Source organism: Necator americanus, chromosome I, assembly GCF_031761385.1.
Source record: "Necator americanus strain Aroian chromosome I, whole genome shotgun sequence".
NCBI lineage: Eukaryota > Metazoa > Nematoda > Chromadorea > Rhabditida > Ancylostomatidae > Necator > Necator americanus.
Genome location: NC_087371.1, coordinates 1,315,000 through 1,334,029, shown reverse-complemented (window position 1 = coordinate 1,334,029; position 19,030 = coordinate 1,315,000). Strand labels below are relative to the sequence as shown.

General features: G+C 38.4%; 1 protein-coding gene across 1 annotated transcript; it reads left to right on the top strand.

Moving 5' to 3' along the window:
• Positions 1–1,410: 1,410 nt before the first annotated feature.
• On the top strand, positions 1,411–17,300 carry RB195_004162 (uncharacterized protein; the record flags this gene model as incomplete). The annotated part of the gene is made up of 23 exons (XM_064179931.1): positions 1,411–1,472; positions 9,617–9,724; positions 9,850–9,946; positions 10,129–10,253; positions 10,326–10,467; positions 10,551–10,647; positions 10,751–10,827; positions 11,007–11,102; positions 11,561–11,641; positions 11,903–12,057; positions 12,120–12,233; positions 12,433–12,535; positions 12,633–12,725; positions 12,799–12,939; positions 13,158–13,226; positions 13,335–13,444; positions 13,523–13,642; positions 13,729–13,930; positions 14,390–14,483; positions 14,661–14,775; positions 14,937–15,105; positions 15,732–15,839; positions 17,211–17,300. The coding sequence occupies 23 exons, from the start codon at positions 1,411–1,413 to the stop codon at positions 17,298–17,300; spliced, it is 2,568 nt and encodes an 855-aa protein (XP_064033162.1).
• Between the last annotated feature and the right edge of the window lie 1,730 nt (positions 17,301–19,030).

Here is a 19,030-nt window from a genome sequence, read left to right as displayed (position 1 = left end):
GTGCAGCAAATTCGTCATAAACGTCACCAAATCACATAAAACAAGTGCTTACGCACGATTGGATGGTGAATGTTGGGAAAAAAGCACGATTTCGTAATTCACTTGTGAACGTTTCGGACAAATTATGAGGGGAACCGTGCTGGAAATATTTTTACTGCTACCATGGAGCTAAGTCGAAAGGAATCATAAATGTTCCCATATACTTGTAACGGCCATACAATACCAGGAAGACTAGGAACGGCATCGAGAACTTGAGAGTTTGCGAAGGAAACAAGATCCAAGAGAGACCTAGCTATGTTACTCACATATCTCACTCCATGCTAATGGAATAAATATCATATGAACATCGCCGACTTGTCCGAATGAAATCCCAAAGAAAAACGAACGGACAGAAGGAAAGAAGTCATATGTCCGCAAAATTGCGTCGTCATGCAATGAATGATACAACTGCAACGTAGTATTGCACAACCTCTAAACCTCTGCTAATCGATCAATTGTGATGAATAATTCGTGCTTTTATTGAAATAGTTTGCATAACAAAGGTTGCATCTCTATGGTACCCCCTTCATTTATTCTATGAGTATTCTGCGCCTATTCTGCAGTGTTTTCTTAGCAAAAGGGCGAAATTTCCAAGAACTGAAAGTGCTTTTGGTTTTCGTGGTATTTAGGGTATTTCTCTAATTGATCTTCTCCTTAATAGGATACTTTCTTTGTCAGTGAACATCACTGCTGTTGAGGTGGATCAGAAGGCGTTCTTTTACACGAAAGCTTCTTTCCTTTGAGGAATTTAAGTTGCGCCCTTATTTCTCGACGTAAATAATCAAATTAATCGAGACCCTAAGCCCTAAGAATTAGTCTTAGAGGATCTATGGCATGTAAACTCAAATTTAGTTGAGTTTGCTGTGCTTTAGATTGTTCTATGATGTGCTTTTATTGATAATCGTTAAGAAGTTAGCCAGAACGGGTATTCAATACTTTTTGAACTGACTTATATGTGTATACTTGTTGCAAAAGTTTATCCCTCAACCATTTGTGGGTGAAGTGTAGTTGAGGGAGGGGGCACTCAACCACGCATTTATTTCCGGACGCTCTATCTTACTTTTTCTCCTCTTAGTAACTTAGCTTATATGTTACAGATACTCTAAGACTAATGCTTGAGTATTAGGGTCTGTCTGATTTAGTTATTTACTACCAGATTGTTGTTTACTACCAACTACACTTTACTCCCATTTGTATCTCTCAAATCACTGTTTATTTCTTTCCTTTCTGTTCTCTGTTTCTTTTATCCGGGAGTTCTAGTGATGTTTGTTTGTTTGGATTGAAAGGGAAATGAATTAGTTAATCCTTCTTTCAGAGTCTTTTCGACAAATCTTTGCGCTCTTCAAGAGGGCTTAGTTAAACCCCCCAACGATGGCGACCGCAGTTGAGATGGCCATCGAGAAAATCGATGAGGTCAAGTCGAGGATTGGCCGGTAGGTATCGCGTTTTCTTTTTGCTTTTTACAAGGTAGATAGGAGAGAATGTGCTCTCTCTATTATTTTTTGCCATTTCTCCCTAGTACTTCTAAAGATGCTATAAATGTTAAGGAATAGAGCTTCCACAACCCATTTTTACTTTGGTCGCATTCCTGCGATCCGTTTCCAATTTCATTTCCAATTTTGCTTTAAACAGTCAAGTCTTATTCATAAGAGTTTCCGGTGTTTCCGTTGATGTAGCAAACTAGCGGCTTTTTTTTCAGAACTCTCTTGCAGTTCCAGGTCATTGATCTTCTTTTAAACTTTTTGATACAACAGGTTTTTCCTACGATTTGCGGCAACTCGTATGAATTTGCGATGGGTCAAGATGCCCCCCATTTTTTGTCCAAGAATCTGAAAGATATGAAACTCAGTAGAAAGTCGACACTTGTTCAACCATATCTTTTTCGAAAGGCTAAAAATAATATAACTGAGAAAGGGATCTCTTCGTATGAGTCATCGTTATCGTTCTTATTATTATCTTGTTGCTTTGTTCAAGTAACACTTCAACGATTTGAAAAACGTTTGACGTTCCATTTGAAAAAAAAAAGATGGCGGACTAGGGGTCCTGGTACATCGTTGAGCCCTAGATTCTTTGGACATTGTCGTATCAGGTTAAAGGGAGCGCACCACGAATCTGTTGTGGTGAGAAAAGGTAGAGATGGGGTTGTAAATTGCGGTATCCGAGGTGGTTCAGCTCATCTTTCACTAATCGTCGTAAAAAAAAAACGGTCCGGGAACCGTTTTATTTTCTGCGAGGTACGTTAGAACCCGTCTCTATGTACACGTTCTGGTCCCCTCAGCAGCTTATCCTTCTAGTGAGAAAAATTCTGTGCTTTGACCGCTCGCCCGTGGGCGCGGCGCCTGCACAAGTGCCGCGCATTGCAAGTGAAATCGTCGTAGAAAGCGGTGTCTTTCATGCGACTTCACGACGATTAGAAAGAGAGGAGCGGAACCACGTCGGATCCCGCAATCTACAACCCCATGTCTAACTTCTCCCGCGAACCCCCTACCACGTCAGATTCGAGATTTGCTACCTTTAGGCAACGGCTTATAAACATGCGTTGAACATCTTACAATTTACAACTGAATAATGTGTACCAGGTTGACACCCGGGAACTTCTTATGCAGTTTTAATTGCACAACAGTTATTTTCTTAGGCGGACTGTGTTCATGGTTGAAGTAGTGCAAAAGTAAACTGAGAAGGAGAATATGGGGTGTTAAAATGTTTTTTAAAACAATTTTTCTCTATTCTACAGTATTATATTTGTTTTCTTGTTTTATATTAAGGCATCACCCCACAAATCCGATGTGGTGTGGATTTCAGGTGGAGTATTCGTATACGGGATCGTAAATTATGGAGAGAAGGGTGATCCTGTCCATTTCTTCCTAATCGCCGTAAAAAAACGGCCCGGAAGATACGGCTTCAGGCGTTCCGGCGCGCTATTTTCTGCAAGAAGTTCGACTGGAGCGCGCCAGCCTTCTACACGCGCTGCATCTTCCTGGCCGTTTTTTTACGGCAATTAGGAAAAAAAAATGGACGGAATCACCTCCTACCCCTCCTCTCCCTATAATATACTATCCCGTATACGAATGCTCCACCTGAAATCCGTACCACCTCAGTTCGTGGGTTGATGCCTTTAATCAACAACGGCCTTTGTCCGTGGCCACTTATCCTGTCCAATTTATTGATTGAATTTGGTTCTAAGTTTTGGTTTGTTTTATTAAGGGAAATTACTGCTTATCGCCTCCATTATCTTTCGAAATACTATCATTCTCAAATATGGTTGGCAAATTTTCTAGATTTTTACCAGCGCAGAAATTTACTTTTGAAAAAAATTTTCTACCTTTAGTATTGTAAATTTTGGGGACCGTAACCCATCCAGTATCATTAGCGTCGAAGAAGAAGTGATATTTGTTCCTAGTAGCTTTAAGAATTTCATTTGTCGTTGTTGTTTACGTTAGCGAAGTGTAACATGAAATGGTGCCTCTTTGAATGTGATTTGAAAAGTTATGGTGATCTTTTACCTAGGTTCAGTGTATTTTCCGCTAGTTACATCACTTCGTATTGATTGGAAAGCATGGGAAATGCAGGTCCATCAACTCAGTCATTTCTAAATTATTTTTGATTATTTTGCTAATGCAGTTGACGTCTTCTATAGCGTTGTTATATCGTCAATGCCACGCACTGCATTCTTTCGATCACAACCGTTTCCAATTTCCAAAACAAGCAACAAATGTGGTTTTTTTTTTTGTTCCTGCTTTCTATCCATATTCCAGCAATTTCACCAAAATGATGGGGTATTGATCGAAGCTGTATTCTGTTATCATTACAGGATTCAACTGCGTTAACGTTTAATTCATTTCTACTTTATCAGAGTATGGGGACTTTATTCTAGTTATTCCGCCTCTGTGCAATCCAGAGATATTTCGGTTGTTCTCATGCTGATTAGTGTTACTTTCAACGAGTAAGTCTAAATCTTCAACAGTTGTATATCTAGGATATTTTAAATCAGCTTATCAATGTTTTTCAAATATAAAAATTTGTAAAATTTACATTGATTGTGTTAGTTTAACGATTACCCTATTTCCTTTATTCGTAGTTGTCTTTATCTTTTATAAATCAATTTTGTGACTATGTTTTAGCCTTAGTAACCCGGATACGTTGATCTTTAAATGATGAACAAAAAAAAAACCTGGACATGAAATGTAAAGGAAGGTGAATAATCTGGATCGCTTCAGAAATTCTGACCTAAAAATGATAATATTTGAAGTTTTCAAATTTTTTGTTGTTCATAGCTACTAATGAAAGAAAATATTTATGATGTTTGAAAAACTCATTCTTTCTCTACTTTCCCAAACCAAACGTTAATTTTTATCATCGTTACTTTCTTAAGCGGTTAGACCGGCACTATTACAGCGGCCAATTAGTGAAAATATTGATTTCTTTCGAATTCTAAACTCTAAACTCAAATTTCAAGAAAAGGATGACAAGCATCTTTTTTTCTCTGTGTTATCTGGAAGAAATAGATAATTGTCGTTCGAAATAATATAGAAACTGAAAAATTGAACAGTAAAAATGAGATAAAAACTTTGTCGAAAGGAAGCAGCCCTCTTCCGGATAGGATATGTTTCATAAAATCCCACAACGACATCTTAGTTGATGATTTATGATTCTAGCGTTAGTTCTAAACGCAAAATATCACGAAATCAATACTTCTGAAGGCTGTTGGTGCCGGTGCGTGTACAAGGGTGTGGCGTTCTAACGTACCTAGTGGGAATTAAGGCGGTTTTCACGTCGTTTTCCAGGATGATTAAAGGGAATTGAGCCATATTAGCCACGCTCGTCATCGTAATCTACGAGCCGAACTCTGCATTGTTCCAAAGAGATCCCAACATCCTCAATTTCGCCATGTGGCTTTAAAGAGATTCTAAAAAAGGTTCATCTGATCTACTTATTGCGTCTTCTACTATCTGGACTCATTGTTTTTTTAATGCATCTTTTTCTTCCTTTGTACGCTGGTTTTATAGCTGTCTTAGCTGGAAAATTGACACAGGCGTTGGCGATGTTAGCGTGTCTGTTCGATATTTTTACTTGTAGTGGGATTTTAAAGCAGGGAAAATTGTGGTCATATTCTTTTCGATTGCTTTAAGACTCACTCAGCGCTTTTTAGCCGAAATCTCATTTCTTCGCAATTGTCCTTTCCTGTTAACTGCCTTATCCAACTTGATTGCTCACATCTGTAAGAGGAAAACGTCATTCATCTGCATAGAGGTTTGAAACTAGGTTATCCTAGTTACATATGTAGTTGGATGGTTCTTGTATTTTTACAACAAGATCACTTAAATATTTGGATCGGCCGTCTCCACTGAAGCCCAGCATCTTCCTCACTGCTTCTTTTCTCTTGCATTCGTCATTCAAGATGTTCGCAAGTTCTGTGAGTGACGTTTCTTAAGAGGTTCTTGAGCCATATCCAGCCAAGCTCTCGGCTTCAGCATCTCTTGTGACCGTTTCTTCCTGGATATGTGATCTTCTGGTCCATCTATTGCCGATGTCAATGGCCAATGGACTATTTTTGTGACTATTTTTACTACTTTATTTTTTTTTACTTTCCACATATACTCCACTTTGTCGCGAAGACGGGACATTTCTCTTAAGTCGGAGTTGCAGAGACCGGCTTATTATTGTGTTCGCCTGTTGAACGTCAGGAGAAATCACTCAAGCGCTCTATAAGTAAGCAGTAAATTCTTAGACGTGGTAGTTGTATTTGGCCAGGTATTTTGTGTAACACTGCGTTGGAGGAACTCCCGAGTTGGACAGATAGGCACGGAGCTCTTGGACCATCAGTTGGTTAGTAGCTTTCCTGAAGTATGCGAATGCTGCACACGCTGCTCGCATCCTCCTATTCAGTCCTTCCCTTAAGTGGTTCTCAATATTCACGGAGCGTCCGAGGTATACATAATGAAGTTTTCATAATTTGGAAATCTTGAAGTTACATTCCTCCTCCTTCGGAGTAGACATTCTTTATGAACAGTGTCTTTTTCTGTTTATTATTTTATTATTCTTATTCTCTTCCCGGTGCTGGTGCAGTGCAGTCAGTAAGAACGGTTGTGACTACACAATCAATGGTTCTATGCCGCTCTACTGTTGAGCGTTTTTATCCCTCGATGGTCTATGGATGAGAACCAGACTTGTCTAGGCGAACAAAAAACTGATTTTATAAATCGACTCACCCCCGCAAACGATTATGAGGCTGTATACTTGTTCATAAATCTCATACGATCCTAAATTGAAGCCGAATGCGTGGGCACATTCATATTGGTCAACGTTGTGTTCTTTATCTCTTTCTACTCTCTTCCCTGAATCGTTTAATTTCTTAATCATCATCTACTTTTTAAAAAGATTACAAAGTCATCTGTGAAACGAAGAGACATTCTCGACAAACCTCTATGATCCTCGACACGGTCTGGAAGTGGTCCGTGCTGCAGAAACCTTAACGGAAATAGGTTTTTCTGGAGATTACTTCTCGTCGTACGTATTTGCTATGCGCATGAAGATTATCTTCGTGAACACTCTTTATGAGACGCTCAGCAAGTATATCGGACAGGAGTTTATAAGGTTTGCTTGATTTTTTCGTTTTCCTATGGATAGAAACGGTTCGCGCGTCTCCCACTTGTCGGAGATCCTCCCTTGCTAAAGATACGACAACATGTGTGCTGCTAGAATAACATGAAGAGGGCGGCCACAGGCCTAAAGAAAGAATGAGTAGAGAATGTGATTATATGAAATCAGACATGTGGCTTAACAAAAGAGTTGACGAACGAGACAGTTTTGAGTACAATCCCTTAGTGGTCATTCCCTTCTAGGGACGAGAAGAGGCAAAAATTTCGTCTTTGTTCGATGCTGTTAGCAGATTATTAAATTCGGGATGGTCTTTGCGACGCTTCTTTAGGCTTGTCTTTCTTTCTTCTGCACCCAGAATTATATTTATATTTCGAAAGATCCTTCTGCAAAGCTTTTCTGCAGCTGGTGTTTTCTGTGTCGCTCAATGTGTGATGCATTCGGATCAAGCCTTAAGAGTAACTTTTTAAGCAAATACTTGATAGTTTTCGAAATGCTTCCCGTGTGCGCTCTGAGACACATTCACACAAGCTCATAATCCTCTGAGGATTAATTCTAGTATATTTTTGGGTACGTCTCGGTGTCCCAATCGCTTTGAACCCGAAATATTCTTTCCCATCTTGAGGCTCTGTCGTATTTTCGCTCAGATGTCAAGTAGACGCCACCTCCGGATGACGGTTGTGGTCGATCTCTACACCAGCTGTGCCTTTCGACGCTCATGTTACCTACGATGAACTTTCTTCATGAAAACAAAATTCCCATGAAGAAGGTTTATGACAGACATAAACCATAAAAGCGGCGATTGCACTTTCATTCCAGTCCCTTAATCCAAATGTTTTTTCTGAAGACCCAACAACGAACTTGTAGGACGGCTTGGCGAACTTCTCGTTGTGGATCATCTCCTATAGCTCCTTATTAAACGCGTCCAGTTTGGAATGTCAACCATTAATGTGGCGAGTAGCTGTTGATGATGCCATGCATTTCTGACGCAGAGGGTACCTCAGCAATGTATCACAGTTCGACACCCAGAGTCACAGTCGTACCTCGATGAGGGTAAACCGTTGTGAGGGAGCAACGAGATGTTCGCTCACAACACAAGGCGCTTGAAAAAGTAAATCACTAATGGCTTTGATTTTTCCAAGCTCTGACGAAGACGAAAAAGCCAAAACGTTAGCTGTTAATAAATATCAATACCAATCTTGGCCATAGCTCAAGTAAAGCAATAAAAAAACGAGATATTCTTCGAAATTCTTTTCCTCGTTTTTTTTCCCCTATTTTAAATAAAAAAAAATTATATCACCTCTGCTGCCATCATTGGATGCTTATTTACCCTTTTTCAACGACCTCTCACGTCGTTTCATTGTTTATATGGTAAACATTATAGCCGGTAAATCTCCCGGACAGTGTACACAAAGCCCAAATGATATAGAAGCTGGATGTCCTTTTCTCGTCTGATTCCTTGTTTTTATCCACATCTCTGGATTTCTTCCAGCTAGTCATGAATTGGCAAATGCAATTATATTTGAGCAAGTGAGTTTGGACAGGACTTGATTCAGGAGTGTTTTTTTTATTACTGTTTCGCTTTGAACCAGGTTGCTTTTTTGAAACGGGGGATGCCAGAGGAATATATTGGAATGTTTTTTTTTCTCCGATTCAGTTCCGAATTTTTGAACGTGAATGTATTATTTTGCTCTCGAAGAGGTGTATTAAAATATTAGAATATATCAATATAATAATTAGAATACAGAATTAGATCCAAATCTGTCCTGTTCCATATTTTTGCAAGACTGACTTTCAAACCTCGTTTTCTCATCCTTTATATTTACTGCATTTTCATTTTGAAAATTCTCCTTTTATCGTGAATAATCTTTTGATTTCTGATTAGTTTTTTTTTTCGGCAGGAATAAACTCAACGGCGAGGCAAATTTTGTAGGAGCTTAGTTCATTTAATTCCGTATCAACTTGCTTGGGAAGAAGGTTACTGTTTAGAATGAAACGGGGCAGTACTAAATCAAATGAAAGAAACAATTGTTCCCTTAGCGTTCTGGTTTCGTAAGAGAAGCTTGAAGCGCAGTAGGATTTTTTTCTATTCATATTGCTTGCTCATTTGTTAGTCAATTTGGAGTTCCGGACGGAATGTACAAAACTTGCAACTTATTTTTTAGTATCTTTTGTATTTATTCACTGGGTTTGTGTACAGCAAACTTGTTTCCATATTGTTGTAAACTTACAGCGAGAAAATCAAGTTGTTAAGGTTGCACATATACGTTATTTGGCTCGTAACACATTCTGCCTTAACTGCTTATTGTACGTGTCTTAGAAAACGTATTCTGAATTTTGCTCATGCGCTGTTGCTTTGATATTATAAGCACAATTTTTTGGATTTACTCCAGGTGACACTGAATGCTTCTAGATGACTCACACTGAGTAGTGGCTTAGACTTACAGTCTGAAAATAAAACATAAGTCACCAACTGTTTAATCCTCTGAATAATGAATCGTTTGGGGTTGGATAGCTAAGTCTGACGGAGGATTCCTCTTCCTCCTCCTTTATAACCTGAGGTGTTAAAGCAATCTGTAAAATATCGTAGCTCTGAAAATGTGTTGATGTGTCTCTGGAGAAGATTTTTGAACGTATCTCTACAGAAGATTTTTGAACAACGTCATGGTCTGTTCGAAAAAGAAAATGGTTAGCTCTTCTCTGAAATCTCGTCTGCTCAGCATTAATAATTGAAGGAGAATGGGAATTTTTACGACATTTGAATTACGCGCAGCTTTTTTTAAAGTAGAAATGCAGCCAGATATGTCATCACTGCGCAGCTTTCTTTGAAAAGAAAAAAAAAAAGATTGATCTCGAAGTTGCCCTAGATTTGAAATATCTTTCGCCAAATACGTACGCATGTACCTGAAATGCTGTTTTTTTATTTGAAAGTTTCTTCATCGATAAATGTTGTTTTCAATATTTCGATATCGTATTCCAGCACATTGGGTACTCCTATGCGTCTACGTGATCTCATACGGCAAGTTCGAGCAGCACGCACGATGGCAGAAGAGAGGGCTGTCGTCGACAGGGAAAGCGCAAATATAAGGTAAGTTTACTGCATTATTTTGTTACACAATCTATCTTTTATTTCATAACAATATTTCCACGTGAGGAATTATTTCTTGAAGACTCTCTCTTTTGATCTATTTAGAAAACTAATCCTTGTTCTAGGGAGAATTTTCGAGAAGATGATTCACCTTGGAAGTGCCGAAACATAGCCAAACTCCTTTACATCCATATGCTTGGTTATCCCGCTCACTTTGGACAGGTTGGACATATACATTGTTTGATTCTAATGGCCTCATTCTAACGGATTTTTTGTTCTGCTTGTGAGATTTTTATTTTTCTTTGTAACCCGCTGTAAGTGTTTCTGCTCACTTTTTCCATTGTAATTTTTCCGGTTTTTCTTTCTGAATAGGCGTAATACACGAGTGTTTTTCCTTCTTTTAGATGGAATGTATGAAACTTGTTGCACAACCTCGTTTCACCGACAAACGAATAGGATATCTTGGTGCAATGTTGTTACTGGATGAACGCTCCGAAGTTCATTTACTTGTTACCAATTCGTTGAAAAAGTTGGTTTCAGACATAAGTTCTCTTAACTTGTGGATCAATAAGTTTTAGAAAGAAAAATCTTTGTTTTCAAGTGATCTGAATGCGTCTACTCAGTTTGTGACTGGATTAGCTCTTTGTACCCTTGGTTCCATATGCTCAGCTGAAATGTGCCGTGACCTTGCAAACGAAGTAGAACGTTTGGTGAAGAGCAGTAACACGTACATTAAGAAAAAGGTAGTTCGATTCTTTTTTTAATCGAATCTTTCTCTTAAACCTTGTTTTCTCATGTTTTTTGACACTCAATGGTTTTGTTTAAGGCAGCTTTGTGTGCTTTCCGAATCGTGCGAAAAGTTCCTGAACTAATGGAGGTTTTTATTTCGTGTACTCGTTCACTTCTTGGAGAGAAAAACCATGGTAATTTGCGTTGGTCGTTGCAGCTTCTATCTTTTTTTTTCCCCTTTTTGAGGGGAAGGGAATTTCTTCAGTTGTAATTAATTGTATTTTACTGCCATTTTAGGCGTTCTTATGGGTGCAACAACGCTTGTGACAGAGATGTGCGAGCGAAGTCCAGATGTGCTGAATCACTTCAAAAAGGTTGGTTTTACTGTGTTGAATAGGCAGTCATAAAGTTTATTCGCTGCCTTTTACTTTTTCTTACCTCTTATAGTCTTGTTTCTTGACAAATTCCTTCATTCTCTTTGTTTTTCGAGATTTCCTTGCTTAACTGGCCTACTCATTCTCTTTCTTTCAAATGCTAATCTACTAGCTTTCAGCTGGTCCCGAATCTAGTTCGAATTCTCAAAAATCTCCTCATGAGTGGTTATTCGCCGGAACATGATGTTACTGGTATTAGTGATCCATTTTTACAGGTAAACATTAATCATTAATCCCTTCCTATTTGATTCTTTCGCTTTAGCAGCTATTGGTTTGTGGAGAGACCTATCAAATTCGTGTATATATTTTATTTGAAAAACAAAAAAAAAAGATATCATTTAGTTGAGAGTATATGTGAAATATATAGGGTGGGTGCGGCGCAGTCGGCTAGAGGTCCGCTGCAGTCGATTGTTCGAGACCGTCCTAGTCTCACACAGCCAACCAACACTTTCATCCTTCTGGAGGCTACAAGTTGGTGCCAAGGTTTTTTGAGAAGATGAAAAACTGACTTGATCATCGACTTGTCGTCGTGTAGGCCAACGCTCGTTCCAAAATCTCAACAATCTCGAATTACTGTAAAATTCGTGGCGCTTCCCAAGTGATTTGATACGCCAGCGACATTATCTGCTATCTTTTTTATGATGTGAAATATCGGATGTATTATTCGTTTCAGGTTAAAATCTTGCGTTTGCTCAGAGTTTTGGGCAAAGATGATCCGAGAGCTACCGAAGAAATGAACGATATTCTTGCTCAGGTAATCGTTGTCTTTTCTTGAGACTTAGTTCCCAGTTTCTCGTCTTTCACATTATGCGCCGCTCCAAATGTAGTGTTCGAACTTTTTTGAACGTGGAATTTCATTCACAATGCACCTCCAAGAATTATGCATTTTTCTGTAGCGACAGGCTCTCATATTCTAAAGAAATGGTGGTGTTAGTGAAGAAATTTTTGCGCATATACAACATTCTGCTGCATTTGCATTTTCTCTTCTAATATGAAGATCTTTCTGTTGTTTTAGGTAGCTACGAATACAGAAACTGCTAAAAATGTTGGAAATGCTATTCTATACGAAACAGTGTTGACGATCATGGAAATTAAGAGTGAAAGTGGGTTAAGAGTATTGGCCGTCAACATTCTTGGACGATTTTTATTGAATCCCGATAAGAATATTCGGTGGGTATTCCGTTTTCGTTCCATATGATTGCGAATATTATCCAACATGTTTATTTTTTCAGGTATGTGGCGTTGAATACATTGTTAAAGACGGTTTCCATTGACTATCAGGCGGTGCAACGTCATCGCACCACTGTTGTTGATTGCCTTAAGGATCCAGATGTTTCAATAAGGAAGTATGTATTTCGCATTTCAATTTTTCAAGACACTCTTTTGTATCTTACATTGATTGTGGCGAGAGTACAGCAAGCTGATGATAACTATATGTTTATTGATTGTTATTAGATCATATCGTAGTTATCAGATTGCTCCTATTTCGACGTTTTCTGTTCACTTCATCTTACTTATTAACATCACGACAGGATTTTTCTCTAGGCGAGCAATGGAGCTGTGTTTTGCACTAATAAACAAGACTAACATAGCAAATATGACGAAGGAGATACTTATTTTCCTAGAGACAGCTGATCCAGAGTTCAAGGTATTATCGATGAAATTTTGTCATTTACATTCTGTATTTGGCTCTTTTTTCAAGTTTTACAAGCTTCAAGCTATCGTATAGATGAGTTATGTTTTAGTCTGAGTGCGCCTCTAAAATGTATGTAGCCACAGAACGATTCTCACCGAATCATGAGTGGCACCTAGACACTATGATCACAGTCCTACGTCTGGTAGGTTTTTGTGCAAATTTTCCTTTCTGGTTATTTGAATTTCCAATAATTAACTGCTTTTTTGCTTTCTAAGGCTGGTAACTACGTACCAGATGAGGTTGTGTCATGTATGATTCAACTTATATCTTCACATGGAGAACTACAACACTACGCTGCTGTACAACTGTTCCGGGCTGCTCAACTTGACTCAACGAATGCTCAACCGCTTTTGCAGGTACAGAGCTCCCGCTTATTTTATTCCGTGTTATTGTCCGTTTTTATGTTTCGTACCAAATCACTGAGGGATTCAACAATATCCTGAGATTTGAAGAGAGAGCTTTTAATATTCTTCTGTGATTTCTCTTACATAATTTCGACATCTTGAGTGATAAACTCGTCTTTGTACGATGTTATTAGCAGCAATAGTACAAGATTTTTCCTGTGTTGGTTCAGGTTGCTTTCTGGACTATTGGAGAATTTGGTGATTTGCTACTTCAGCCAGCTGATGCTGACTCGGCTAAGGTATTTTTACTGATATATTATACGTATAAATAATATATAGAAGATTCATAGCTTATTTTTTCTTTTCATAAACTGGATAGTTCGCTCAATTCTCGTATAAATATTTAGGTTGAAGAAACAGATGTAATAGAGGTGTTTGAACATGTTCTTCCATCTACTTTAACATCGTTGTCGACAAAATGCTACGCAGTTACTGCACTGGCAAAGTTAGCAACAAGGTATGTTTTCCGTGTGTGCTTCTGAAATATGTTTTTTATCCGCTTTTTTTATTTTGCCCTTTATTGGAAGGTTTCTAGGTTTGGATCAACCGTAGACCGTATAAACGCTCTTGTTCGAGCAAACCAAGCACATCTTCATCTAGAGCTACAACAACGCTCTGTTGAATTCTCGCGACTCTTGGACTGTGGCGATCTCAAGTGAGCTTATCGGGTTTCATGGCTAGCAAGCTTGATTTTCGGACTCTATTCTTTTTCCACGTAAATACATAACTGATTTTCTGTAGATATGGACTTCTCGAACGAATGCCTGTAATTACGCATAATTCGCTCAATGCCGCTGCTGCTCCGATTGAAGATGGTCCTAGCCTTATCGAGGATACGCAACCAGCACCTGCTGCTACAACTGTACCGACATCGAACGTTGACTTGCTTGATCAGCTGGCTGGACTTGGAGAACCGGTGTCGGTGCCAACGCCAGTTAAGACAGTATGTTTTCCAAATTACAGTTTTATCAACTTTTGGATTTCTTACTACATCTCGGATTCTTCCCTTTTTTTAAAGGTTAAAATTTTTACGATTTCGAAACAAAACAAAGGAAGAATCTTGGAGCGTTTTGTTCTGACTTTGTTTCAATTGTTCTTAGAGAATAATTCCATCTTAATAATACCCTCTATACCAGAAAACATTAAGCTCATACACGCACATTTAACTTTTGAGAGGAACTGTTTCCTTCCAGAAGTAAACATGTCGACGTAGGTTTCACGAAGGATTTACTACTACTAGTTGTGAAAATATAGCTGCCAGAGTTTAGCATCTTAGAATAACTGAAAACTGAAAACGTATTATAGCGTACCCGTAATGAATAATGAAATTCAATTTCTGAATAAGGACAAGTGTGAAGCGCTTGCTCTATTTTTTGTCCTTTTCAGCAAATATTAAATTCAGAGTACCAATAATGACTTGTTCGATCTCATGGCTGGACCAAATGTGCCTACAATAGCTCCGCACAATTCTATTGTTGATGGTAATTTGCTAGGAGGTTAGTTCCCTGCAAAAGAAGTTGCACTTTTTTGCAACTTTTTGGCTTGTTTATTCCTCCTTTCTTTTTGTTTTTCTACACAAAGTTGACAACAGGTTTTGTGTTTCGCTGTATAGTTTTTTTTTTAAATTAGTTCACCCCACGATTTGGTAGGTAGATCTAGGAAGTTTATTTCAGCGTTGTCATCAGTGTCTGTTTCGAATCCTATGCCATCACCAGCAGTTCCTGCTGCTGACCCGTTTGATCTTCTCGCAGGACTTGGTGCTCCTTCTGTTTCGCCTGCTAAAACTGTGTATGGAGTTTGATTTTTTCGACTTTTCTTCCTTTTGATTATTCACTTTTTTATGGGAAACGTCCAGTTCTGTGAATCCGCTGACAGATGCCCTCTATTTTGTTTGGACTGATGACTTTTACTTTAATTTCTTCTTGCATGGTAATGTAAGCTCTTTCTAGTGCTCCAGTTGCTGAACGCGTTGTTGCGCTGAATAGTGGTGGGATTGAAGCTCACATCATGGTGTTAGGAGGAGGATGGTCTGGCGACAACGTTCAGCTGCAAGTTGAAATTACCAACAACACTCCAGTTCAAGTTCAGGACTTTGCATTCCAAGCAGCTGTAACCAAGGTTTGTTTTTATTCTGAAAGTTGGTATAATGTTGAGCAACTCACATTTAATTTAATTTAATTCCCGTTGTGTATTTCTCAGAAAACCTATTTCTAAATAGAATATCCGCAAATAAGCGGAATAAGAAAGGGGAAATGTTCTTCTGTTTTTCTTTCCGTTTCGATGTTACAAAATATAGTAGATGTTTGTTGGTGATCTGTGGAAACATAGTCAGGACTCTTCATTGCAAGTAGGTATGTATTACACAACTAATCCTATGCAAAGTCAAAAAGTGAAGTCTGATAAAGAGACATTTGGCTGAGTAACCATAGATGCAATTAGTCGGAGCTGGTGCTCCGATCCCTTCACTTTTGGACGGTTGACAAAGGGATCCTCAATACTTGAAGTCCACCCCGTGAGCCAGACCTTCACCTGGGGAGAGTCTGGCTCCCCCTATTGTACCTATGTGAGCGACGCTGGAGTTGTAGTCGAAAGTGATATGAAAGCACATCAAGTTAGGCTAAAGTTACACAAATGCGTTCTACATCTTAAAATTTCTGTTCGACTCTTTTTTTTTCTGTAAGCGCACTGTTTTTTATGTTGTCATCGAAACAATAATTAGTTTATCAAGTATCGTGTAACTGCAGGCGTTTACCATCGAACTACAAACGCCGTCCTCCACCACGCTAGAACCAATGGGCGGATCTGTAATCACACAAATTGTAAAAATAACGAGGGTATCTCGTGGACAACAGGTGAGCGTCGTGTTACTTTTTTTTTTGTTACTATTTTTGTGGTCAATTTATAATGTTGTATGCTGCTTCCTACATCTTGCTTTTCATTTCTGAATTTTTACATAGCATATTTTCTATGCGAAATTATTCGACTATATTGACTAAAGCCTCGGAATTAAATAAATATAGAACTCGTTCTCTTCGACTCGGCCATTCGCTTTCCTCGTTAAAAAAGCAAGTAACATTTTTACCGTGTGAGTAAGCGCACATCTCTCCTTTTCCTTCATTTAAATTTTCAACCATTATTTTTTCAACTTCATAAGTTGAATTTAGTAGATATCATGACTTACTGGGATTTTCGTACATCTGCAAAAAATACAATTTCTTTAGAGGAATAGTGCTACTCTGACTTTGATAATTGCTTCCAAGTTTTCAAACCAAAAAACCCATTAGTTGTTTCCTCAAGGAGAATTGTTTTGCATTAAAATAACCACTTTGATATATCGAATTCACAAATATAGGAAGTGTAGGATTAGGCAGAATAACTATTATTCCACTGTTTTAAAAATGTCAAACAAAATCTAAATCTTGAAAATCCCTGCTGATGCAGAATAGCGAACAACACCCAATCCGGTGAAATTCATGGCATCCTGGTTGTTTTCCTGCACAGATCCAATTTCACCACATGCAGCTTTTGACGGATTCATGGTACCCATGCATAATTACATTTAGGAGGGACAGTGTTCAACTAATAGAATCATAGGATACATCTTTCCGTGTTGACTTTTGACGTGCGTTGACTTTAACCGATTCTAGGTTATTCTTCATGTCCGCTTTGTCAAAAGTACATTTAAAAAAAATAATCCCGATATTGAATCCTAGTTGTAATGTAATAAGACCAGCTAAACCACCAAATAAAGTCATATTGACAGAGTTTCAAAGCTATAACGGCTGCTATGATCCTAAGAAAGATAGGAAATTGGTAATTGAATGAGGTCACACTTTGTATATCAGCCATTACGCAAAATACAATACGCGAACAGATAAGCTTTAAGTCTTTCACTTCTATCCATTAAGTGATGTTTGCTTTGGAAAAAAATCATCCCTGCTATTGTTCTAATCCAGTCACGATATGGATTGTTTCAACGAATCGTCATCTTCAAGAGTCCTCGCTCTCTATTTACCATCTGCGCGTTTTCTTTTCTAGCTAACATCATTCTGTTGTTACTTGTTTTGGTACTATTATTCTCCACGAAGACCTATATATTTTGAAATAGACTTAAGCGACTCCCTTCTTCGTCATCACTCTTTACCTCATTTTTCAATTTTCTCTTTATTGACGTACTGTTTGTTCGAATTCATGATCTGCAAGAAACCAACATTGTTGTTCAGTTACGGATGCGCACCCGAGCACTGTACACATCTAAAGGCCAACAACATAAAATACAAGGAGAAGTAAATCGATTCCCGGGCTTGGATTGACTCAACTAATGAAGCTGGTTTCGACAGAGCGCCTTTTTCTTTTGAATAACAACTGACGGTTTGATGAGGTCACCTCATTTAACTTCGCAAGTTGCAATGAATCTAGAGTGAGTGGATTTCTAAAGTTCGTTTTACCCTGGTACGTACGTGTTAATGCTACACTTAGTGATCAAAATAAGCTCTTGATTTTTTTCATCCGTTGATCTACGATTGTTCCGGAATTAGTCGCAACAGTGATGTTTTATCCCAGTTTTTTTTATCACTTCTTTTCAATGCGATTTGCTTCGTTTTACTGTGATTTGATCTGTGAGGCTTAGGTAAGCCGTACAGATTGTTGTGCTCCACACTTACATCAACATCCGTAGCACGACCGTCCATAGTGCACGTGCATCATATCAATCGTATATTTATTGGATGCTTTTTATTCGCTGACCATTCTGTAATAGATGTTTTCAACGTTCTTTGTTTTATTCTATATAGGATTATATAAAAAAAGTGACTTCAAAAGAAGCGTAGTACGTTTCACGCTTACTGCTACCCCTTCATCTACTTCCAGTGTTAGTCCAGTGTTAGTCTATTTCGAACTTTTCCGAACGAAGCTTCTTCTGAATAAGTTCATGATACTAAGGTTAACAATGAAATGTCCTCTAGACTCATTGTCCAGTTTGATCGAGTCTGTTGTGAAGTGTTCACCTGTGACGAAAACGTTTCCAGTATTTCAAGTCCTGGATATTTGTTTAACCTCAGCTTTTTGACGTATTTAGAAGAACTAGTTCGTGTGTACGGAAGGCTATAGATAGGTTTTGTTTTTGTTAAAAGCAGATCCGAGACCCGTATTGCATGCTGTTGGCGTTGAATTTTCCCTTCCCCTTAAGTATTCTTTTTAACCATAAAAATTTCACGACGAGTCTACAGTTCTGTAATAACCTTTAATCGTTGTGATACAGCTGGTTGTCGTTAATTTTGAATGGTTTTCTGAACGTCTCATCTTGACGGATTTATCTGAACCCTTTCAAATACACTTGTTTAGTATGGTTTGAATAAATTATTGTTTATAGTTTTGTGCTTGTCAAAGTTTGGTTCTAATCCAAAAAAATTACTGGAGTTACATGGCTGTTGCCAACCTGTACGGGTAGGATTTAGTTACCTGAACTGAAATCTGTTGTTGATGGTGCAGTTAAATAACAGAAATCGGGTGAGATCCCCTTGTTGCAATAGGAATTCACTAATATGCAAAATGTTTTCAGTTCAACATATGAATGATACGGTGGTTCCAGTGTTTACACAGCTGCATTTTCCCCCCGATTGTAGAAACGGACACATTTGCTTTGTTCCGCAAAAATTCCGTTTTTTTAAATTATTTATGGCTATCAGTCCGTAGGACGATGGGTTACAGTCGCATTTTAGGCAAACCTGAACAACCTAACCCTTGGAACGACCGATTTTGCTTCAGGGGTGCGCGAATATCAATCAATATTTCATTGGTCGAATATGAATATGAAGTGTAGTCGGAAGCTATTCTTGTGCATGTATTTTCGTTCTCGTAGAAATTGTTCATATTCTCTTAGTCCTGTGAAGTTCTAAATAAGGAAATTGTGCATATTTTTATACGTAGGGATAAGGGACTGAGGCTGAAAGGCATTGATCTGTCGCTAACAAAGATCCACAATGATTTTAACGCATGTTAACGCTTGCTCCGCGAATTTGCGCACGATTTCTGTTTGCTCAAC